Source organism: Nicotiana tabacum, chromosome 1, assembly GCF_000715075.1.
Source record: "Nicotiana tabacum cultivar K326 chromosome 1, ASM71507v2, whole genome shotgun sequence".
Taxonomy (NCBI): Eukaryota; Viridiplantae; Streptophyta; class Magnoliopsida; order Solanales; family Solanaceae; genus Nicotiana; species Nicotiana tabacum.
Genome location: NC_134080.1, coordinates 43,298,347 through 43,307,437, shown reverse-complemented (window position 1 = coordinate 43,307,437; position 9,091 = coordinate 43,298,347). Strand labels below are relative to the sequence as shown.

Below are 9,091 nucleotides of genomic sequence, written 5' to 3'. Positions count from 1 at the left end.
GATAGGGGGACTTATTGTTACAAAGTAATGCCCTTTGGTCTCAAAAATGCTGGGGCAACCTATCAAAGGTTGGTCACCAAAATGTTCTAAGAACATTTAGGGAAAACAATGGAGGTATATATAGACGATATGCTCGTCAAAACCCAGCAATCTCATGATCATATTTCTCATCTATCTATTACTTTTGAAATTTTGCGAAAATTTAATATGAAACTCAACCCAGAAAAATGTGCATTTGGAGTTGCATCAGGTAAGTTTTTGGATTTTCTTGTTTCTAACCGTGGTATTGAAGTGAATCCTTCTCAGATCAAAGCAATAGAAGAAATCCCGGATATCCTTACTAATAAAAAGGAAGTACAACGATTAACGGGAAGAATTGCAGCTTTGGGGAGATTTATTTCCAAATCCTCAGAAAGGTGTTTTAAGTTTTTCTCTGCACTTAAAAAGCAAGATCATTTTGAATGGAATGAAGATTGTCAGCAAGCCCTAAGAAATTTGAAAACTTATTTGTCAAAACCACCGTTGTTGGCAAAACCGAAGGTAGGGGAAAAACTTCTCATTTATCTGGCCGTGTCTGAAGTCGCGGTAAGTGCTGTTTTAGTCCGCGAGGACCAAGGTAAACAATCTCCTATTTATTACGTAAGTAAGTCCTTATTGGAAGCTGAGACACGATATCCACAGCTAGAAAAATTAGCATTAGCTTTGGTCATGACATCTAGAAAGTTAAGACCTTATTTTCAATGTCATCCCATTGTTGTAGTTACTGCTTTTCCGCTTCGAAATATTTTGCATAAACATGAACTTTCAGGAAGATTAGCAAAATGGGCTATAGAACTAAGTGAATATGAAGTTATTTATCAACCCAGGACCGCTATAAAGTCTCAAGTACTAGCTGATTTCGTGGCTGATTTTAGCCAGGGGATGCATTTAGAAGCAGAAAAAGAATTATTAGTTTTTAATGGTGCGAACCCGGGGACTTGGGTTTTATACACTGACGGTTCATCTAATGTAAAAGGGGCAGGCTTAGGAATAGTCCTCGTACCACCTGCGGGTGAGACCATTAGACAGGCTATAAAATGTCATTCTATAACTAACAATGAAGCAGAATATGAAGCTGTAATTGCAGGTTTAGAATTGACACGAGAACTCGGCATAACACAGATTATAATCAAGAGTGATTCTCAACTCGTGGTTAATCAGATGTTGGGGACTTACACAGCCAGAGAGTCACGAATGCAAGAATACCTCGCAAAGGTACGGGAGTTAGTAAAGCAATTCCAAACTTGGAAAGTAGTGCAAGTACCAAGAGATGAGAATGCAGAGGCAGATGCTTTAGCAAACCTTGCATCCGCAGCAGACGTGGCAAACAATACAGATGCTTCAGTCATACATCTATTTCATTCCGTTCTTGAACCTGACAAAAACGAGGTAAATTTTAATCATCTAACATGGGATTGGAGAAATGAAATTGTTGCCTTTTTACAGCACGGAACCGTGCCTAATGATAAAGGAAAGGCTTACGCGCTTCGCAAAAGAGCTGCACGATATTGTTTATATCAAGGTAATCTTTATCGAAAGATGTTCGGCGGACCACTAGCAAGGTGTCTCGGCCCTTCTCAAACTGAATATGTCATGAGAGAAGTACATGAAGGACATTGTGGGAATCACGCAGGAGGACGGTCACTGGTAAGAACGTTAATTCGCACAGGATATTATTGGCCTAAGATGGAAGAAGAGGCAACCATTTTCATGTCCAAATGTGATAAATGTCAAAGGTACGGCAATAATATGCACAGACCAGCTGAGTTACTACATACTGTTTTAGCCCCTTGGCCCTTTATGAAATGGGGAATGGATATCGTAGGTCCACTTCCACAAGCAAAAGGTCAGGTAAAATTTCTACTCGTACTTACAGATTATTTCACTAAATGGGTAGAAGCAGGGGCATTTAAACAGGTACGAGAAAAAGAAGTTAAAGACTTCATATGGCGCAATATAATATGCCGCTTTGGAGTACCAAAGGAGATCGTATGTGACAATGGACCACAATTCATTGAAGCACAAGTTACAGAATTTTTTCAAAGTTGGCAGATCAAAAGAATAACATCTACGCCATACCATCCAGTGGGGAATGGACAAGCGGAATCAACTAACAAAGTTATTATCAATAACTTGAAAAAGAGGTTACAAGATTCAAAAGGTAATTGGCCTGAGGTGTTACCCGGAGTACTATGGGCTTATCGTACAACGACCAAAACAGGCACTGGAGAAACACCATTTTCGATGGTTTATGGTACGGAAGCCTTAATACCAGTTGAAATAGGTGAGCCAAGCACACGGTACGATCAGGCAACGGAGGAATCTAATAATGAAGAGACGCGGGTTAGCCTAGATTTACTTGAAGGAAGAAGAGAAGCTGCTTTGATAAGGATGTCAGCACAAAAGCAAGTAATAGAACGATATTACAACAGGAAAGCACGCCTCAGATTTTTCAAAATTGGGGACTTCGTGCTTAAAAAGGTTTTCCAATCTACAAAAGCTGTTAACTCAGGAAAGCTAAGTCCAACATGGGAAGGACCATACAAAGTTCGTGGCATTGCGGGAAAAGGAGCATACCAGTTGGAAACAATGGATGGTAAAGTTTTACCCTCACATTGGAATGCTGTCCACTTAAAAAGATATTACTTTTAAGAAAGTACCTACGGTCAGGTATCATCATGTAAAAATTCTTCTCTTGATTTTTTAATATTTTACTAACGATTTTAGATGCTAGGCTAAATATCCTAACTCGTGCCAAATGATGAGTCACAACCTGCAAGGCAAAATGGAGTATGCATAAATTTCTAGCCCAGGGTTACAATTAATCTGATGGAAATACACACGAGTTAGGCAGTCTTCATCTATAATCACATAGTCGAGTCCCGTATATCTTTCTGTTTCAGGAAAAGGGCCAAAGTAAAAAGAAATAAACAAGTGTTCGAGGCTTCATACTTCACCGCTCAAACACTTGGGGGACTACATATTATACACAGATAGGTGCAAAGAAACAGATACGAGTATCGAATAAAAGTCGGCCAAACTGAAGCAAGTGTTGAGAAGAAGTTACGAAGTCTTCAGCATTCATGAGAACAACAGAGTCATCTCTCAAACTCATAAACAAAGTCACCTCTCAAACCCTTCTTAACATGTAAAGATAGGGTCATGACTATGTACTGAAACAGGTTATAAAAAAAACCTTGTTTAGTTTATGTTATTTACAAATCTGTTACAAGAAAAACAGTTACGAGAAAAGTTGTAGATGTATTGTAATACATGTAACAGTCAAACACTTGTTAAAAGTTTATGAATGAAAACTTGCCAAAGTTGTTTCATACAAAACGTGTGTTTTCCTATTACTTTCATCGTATTTTAACACCATTATGAAGTTGAGACGTCTTCTTCATTAAGTGTCGATAAAATAAAAGGGCCCTCTTTTATAAGCCTCATGTCAATAAGTCATGGGAGAATCATAAAGCATTTTCAAAGGATAAAAATGCTAAACTATTCTATAAGTCCTAAATAAGTAAAGAAAAGGCAAGAGTAGAACACATTGAAGTATTAACAAACTTCTTGATCTAATTAAAAAGACTAAGTAGAAACTTAGTCAATAAAAGTTTATACAATTGCCCCATTATGATAACTGGGGACTTTCACCAAAAAATCCTTTAAAAAAAAAACTAAGGGATCAAACCATCATTCAGTTGAGGGGATTGTCACGGAAGCTTCAACTTCCATAGACTGGGTTGTAGAAGTTTCACCCTCTGAAGCTGGAATAGCAACATTTTCAGGAACTTCAAGGGCAGGAGAAGGAGTATCAGTAGACTGTTGGCTTTTCTCGATGGTATCTATGACTTTAGCCAGTTCAGACTGCAAGTCAAAACCCTCTTGAGCAGCTTCCGTCAAAGCATCACGACGAGAATTCAGAAAAGCCCAACTCACTTCTATGTTAAAATTTTCCTCTAGAAGTCCATATTCCTTTTCCCACATAGCAAGATCGTTTTTTAAAATTTGATTTTCAGCTAAATGGGAATCAAGGGAAGCTTCAAGAGAAGCATGAGAACTCTTCAAGGCTTGAATCTCGACAGAAGAAGTCTGTAAGTCAGCCTGAGCTTGAGTCAAGCTTTGCACTAACTCTCCTGCATATTCTTCCTTTTTAGCCAAAAGTGCCTTCAGCTCTCTAACTTCTTCACTAGCTCTGGATAATTGTTCTGATAAAGAGCATTCCAAAAGCTCTTTGTCTCTTTTCAATTGGCTTGAAGAAGCTTTGACTGTTGCCAGCTCAGAAGTTAAACCACGGTTTTGCTGCTCTAGGAGGTTTTTATTTTCTTGCAACTCTTCTATAGTCCCTTGAGCATTTTCGAACTGCTCCTTCCAGTTGGTTGCTTCAAGTTGGGCTCCCCTAGCAATTTCCTCAGCCTCGTGGACAGACTTCTCAGACTCACGAGCTTTTCTTTCCAGTGAGGAAATTCTTCTCATTAATTCCGTGCTAATAAGGTTAGCCTACAGAGGTAAGTCATGGAAATGAGAAATTGAAGATAATTTAAAAAAAAAGAGAAGAGAAAAAAAACTTGTTGGTTGAAATACCTTCAAAGTAGAATGAACTACGTCGTTCATCAAAGTTAAGCAGCTATGGCTCTCCATCTTCTTCTTCTCGATATCTCCAATAAGAGGTTCGAGCCAAACATCGGCTCTGCCGATTTTCCTCAGGAGGCTATGATTGGCAGGAACCTCCAAAGTAACACTTCTCATTGTTATATTTCCGCTGCTAGAACCTGTCTCTGTATGATGAACAGAGGGAAGAGGAGCAGCGGAAGGAATGGAGGGAAAAGATGTAGAAACCAACACCGGAGCAGAAGCAGGTGCGGTTGAAGCAGCCAAGGGAACAGATATAGGAGCAGTAGAGATTGGCAAACAAACGGAAGTTGTTAAAGCTGGTAAAGAAACACTTACGGCTGGCAGAGGAATGGAGGGAATAGGAACAAATGAGGAAAGAGGAGCTTCATCAAAAACAGGTCCGAGCTCGCCACTCCCGAAGCCACTGTCAAAAAGGTGCTGAATTGATTCATTGTTATATCTTGGTTCGGCATCCTCATCAGATTGAATCAAAACAGGCTCGGTGGCGGAGGTACGAGCATGAGTGTTTTCAATTTCATCATCAATGATTATTCGTCTCCTGGCCCTTGGCCTGGTAATTAAGGAGGTACCCTCCTCTTCTTCTTCAGAACCTTCCTTTGTAGCTTTTCTTTTAGGCAGCAAGGCTCGAGCCTTATCTAAATCCAGAGCAGCATTCGCAGACATGCGAATGGCCATAGCTACTTCAGCTGTCATTCCTCTAATGCCAAATCCTGATTAAAGAATGGATATACATGATTAAAGTTGAGGAAAAAGTGCTTAACATGTAAAACAAAATTTTTAAAAGGGTGGATACCATGTGTTTTGACTTTCCAGCCATGTAAAGAAGAAATTGATTTCCAAGTTCTCTGCTCCCTAGTAGCAATCTTCAAAAGTGAGTCTACCCAACCACGAAAGTTGGGAATAGGTTCCACATCTCCCATGGTTGCTACAAAAAACCAAGAAGGGACGAGGTTAAAAACAACATTCTTTTGAAATTCTCAAAAGTAGGTACGGTAAATAAGAGGAAACTTACGTTCAAAATTCCACTTCTCAGGAAAGGGAATATTTGTTTTGCCAATCAAATCCACTGTACGGACAGCAACGTAACGGATATACCATCCACGATCTCTGTCATCCTCAGGGTTTACCAAAACTTTTTTGCTCCTTGCAGTTAAGGTGAAAACCCCATGGCGTATTAAGTTGGGATGGTATAGATGAATGAGATGAGAAAAGGTGAAATTGACATTGGCCTTGGATGATAAATATCTCAAACAAGCCACTGTTCTCCACACCAATGGACCAATTTGGGCCAAACAAATGGTAAAGAAACGACAAAAATCGAGAATAACTGGGTCAATTGGAGGATTAAAACCTAAAGTGAAGGGGTAAGTGTAAACAGAAGAATACCCATTTCTAAAAGAGGAAATTCTTTGATTTGGGGAAGGAATTGACATTCGAAGACTATCCTTCCAATTACAATCTTTTCTTATGGTGGGGATTGTAAGCTCAGTTACTAATGTTGGGTAAGTATCGGCTCTTTCTAAATTTTTAATTTGTTTTTGAAGAGACGTTTTGTCACTTTCAAAAGACAAATCGCCGGGAACTATATCATCAACTGAGGGTTCTTGAGAAGTATCAAGAATTTCCCTACTTTTAGAAGAAGGGGCTTTTGGGATAAAACTCCTTGAAGAAGAACCAGATGAACAGTCTCGCGTAGATTCTAACCCTGTTCGAGGCCTACTTCCTCCGCATCTTCTGTGTCTAACAGGGGCGTTGGGGAACTGATCTAGAATTGGAACTTTTTTACGGTTAGGGTTTGAAGAAGACATTGTTAAGAAGAAAGTATGTGCTGAAAATTTGTGAAGAAGACAAAGGAAGACAAAGTATGTGTAAAATGGGAACCGTCAAATTTTAAAGTATAATGATGAAAAGCCTATAATAAAGGCAGCTGTCACTTCGTAAATAGTGAGATTGAAGAAGTCTCGAAGAAGGGTATGAATAGCAGAATCAATTATAAAATGACACATGGACAGAACATTAAATGGAAAAGACTGCTGAGACGTTAGTACTGTCATGAGCATTAATTGTGGCAAAAGTTCTTTTTACATGAAGATCCACTTCCCAATTATTTAATTGATAAAAAAAATGGAAAGTGGGGGGACTATCTGTATTGGGAAAAAACTGAATTTATATTAAAAATGATGTGGCATGACACGTGGATTAGTTGAATGGTCAAAGAACAGCAATTGACTAAGAGGTACGGTGAAAACACGGTGAAAACAGCCACGGGAAGAAGAATTTAAATAGGCACGAGACGATGTATAGATACGAGTCTCGTACCAATTTAAATTATTTACAGTCAACGGATTAGAAGACATTAAAAACAAGGATCAGATGACAGAAAGGAGTCCAAATTCATTATTAAATGTCTGATACGTTATAAAGTTGATATTTAATAGGAATGATTGTATAACGGCTTATTTAATGTCATTTATTGCTCATGATTATGTCATTAAAACTGATGCTTTATTCCTTTACCTAGAATGATCTATAAAAGGAAGAAGTATCATCATTTGTAAGGACACGATATACTATTGAGAATACACTGAAATACTTATCTATTTACCCTCTACCATTGTTCTCAAAAGTATTTTATTTTTTGTCTCCTGATTATCAGTAACCCGAATTTTTCTTTTAGCTTTGACCAAGGACTCAGATTTTTGGTTAAACAAATTGGTTCCGTTACCGGGAATCTGATAATCTTTCATTTTAAGCTATATCTTATCTATTATCGTTACCATGTCAAACAATAACGCCGACAACAACAGTAACAACACATTGGGAAACCATGAAAATCAAACATCAAAATCAAGATACCGTGGTTCCCTCTCCTTTAAATTCACCACGTCAATCTCGTGAAGGCACTCCTGTTGCTGAATCCCGTGCTGATCAACAAGAGCAATCTGAACATTTTGAAGGAGTTACAACTGTGGCAATGATTTAAATGTTCAATTAAAAAAATGAGCATAAGGGGGTTAAGTGGATACAATTGAAGAATCAAAATACTAAATCAGGAATGCCCCAAATGAAAACAACCAAAATCAAGAAAAGGTGAAATCTTGATTGTTAAAAAAATGAAGAAACGAGGGAACATACATTGATATCTCCAGAGATATTGTTAAATTCTTCTTTAGCTTTCTTGATTAACCAAAAGCTTCCAACTTTAATGCTCCCAACTTTAGTTAAATCTTTCTCCATTGTTAGAAAAACTCCTCTTTTTGCTGTTTTGCTCCTTCAATAGAGCTGAGCTTAGCTTCAGAGGTGTTGTATGCGTCAACCTATAATACAAAAGTGCGTCCCTGTATGTGTGTGTGTAAGTGCAGAAAAAAAGAAAAGGAAAGAGAGTGGATGTAGAATCTTGTTGTATGCCCTAACCATGTGACACCTTGCTTCCTAGCTTATGAGTCACTCAATGACCATATGAGGCTGCCAGATTAAGGCTTTTTTTTTTTAGGCTTTATCCACTTATTAGGTAATTAGGTAATGTCTCGTTACTCGGTAATTATTCAATTACCTGTATAATTAAAAATTATTTCAAATTACTTAATATACTATTTATTTTTAATACCCCTTATACGTTATACTATCATGGTCATATGGTAATATATAAAATAAATATATACACTATTATTTCATTAAAATATCCATGAAAAAAAACATATATATTTTCTTAACTTATAATTTTCCTAATCTCATATAAAGAGTATAAATTTTCGTACGCTCAATTCTTAAAATGGTAAAAAGATAATCTTCTTTTCTTCTGACAAAATAATTTCTATCTTTATAATAAAAAAAATCTCATAAACGTTTCTCATATTATGCTATACAGTGTATTTGCATCACTATCTTGTTAAAATAATAATGAATTACTGTAATCTTAATATTATATCAATCACTAGTTTGGAGTAAAATAATGGAGGTTGATAGCATCAATCACTTGTTTGAACAAAATTAAACTTGCAAATTGTTTTTTTTTTCTCCAAAACTGAAGAGATGTTGATATAATATATAAGTTTAGTCCTTTTGTTGGATTTGATAAAAACTTCAGTTTGTAAAGTACTGTTAATAAAATACATTTTAAATATATAAACAAAGTAATTCAACGTCAACTTTGTGCGTAGATAATAATTTTAGATTTTTAGATAATATTAAAAAGATTACTATCTTAATTTGTTTTAGTCTCGACAACGAATTATTTAACTTAATTTAAGAGTATGGAAGTCATTTGGCCATCAATTAAAAATATAGTTACAATATGTAAAAGCACTTCAATTAATCGCAAATATTCTTTCAACGAAACCAAATAAGTTCAATTATGTTACATATATATAATCAGTCAAATAAGTTCTAGTTATACTCAACATAGCTAGTAGTACAT

At 36.8% G+C, this 9,091-nt stretch overlaps 1 protein-coding gene across 1 annotated transcript; it reads right to left on the bottom strand.

Moving 5' to 3' along the window:
* Positions 1 to 3,277: 3,277 nt before the first annotated feature.
* Positions 3,278 to 7,367, bottom strand: LOC142179567 (uncharacterized). Its single transcript, XM_075250344.1, has 4 exons — positions 5,687 to 7,367; positions 5,468 to 5,599; positions 4,624 to 5,384; positions 3,278 to 4,539 (listed from the first exon to the last, which is right to left on the bottom strand). Exons 1-4 carry the CDS (start codon positions 6,480 to 6,482, stop codon positions 3,733 to 3,735), a joined length of 2,496 nt encoding a protein of 831 aa, XP_075106445.1. The 5' UTR covers positions 6,483 to 7,367; the 3' UTR covers positions 3,278 to 3,732.
* Positions 7,368 to 9,091: the final 1,724 nt, after the last annotated feature.

What these genes read in the sequence shown, in the direction of transcription:
- LOC142179567 (XM_075250344.1), bottom strand. Translation starts at nt 6,482, where the DNA reads ATGTCTTCTTCAAACCCTAACCGTAAAAAAGTTCCAATTCTAGATCAG. An exon ending in TGAGAAGTGGAATTTTGAAC is followed by an intron (nt 5,600 to 5,686) that starts GTAAGTTTCCTC and finishes GGTTTTTTGTAG; the next exon opens with CAACCATGGGAGATGTGGAA. An exon ending in TAGTTCATTCTACTTTGAAG is followed by an intron (nt 4,540 to 4,623) that starts GTATTTCAACCA and finishes TTACCTCTGTAG; the next exon opens with GCTAACCTTATTAGCACGGA.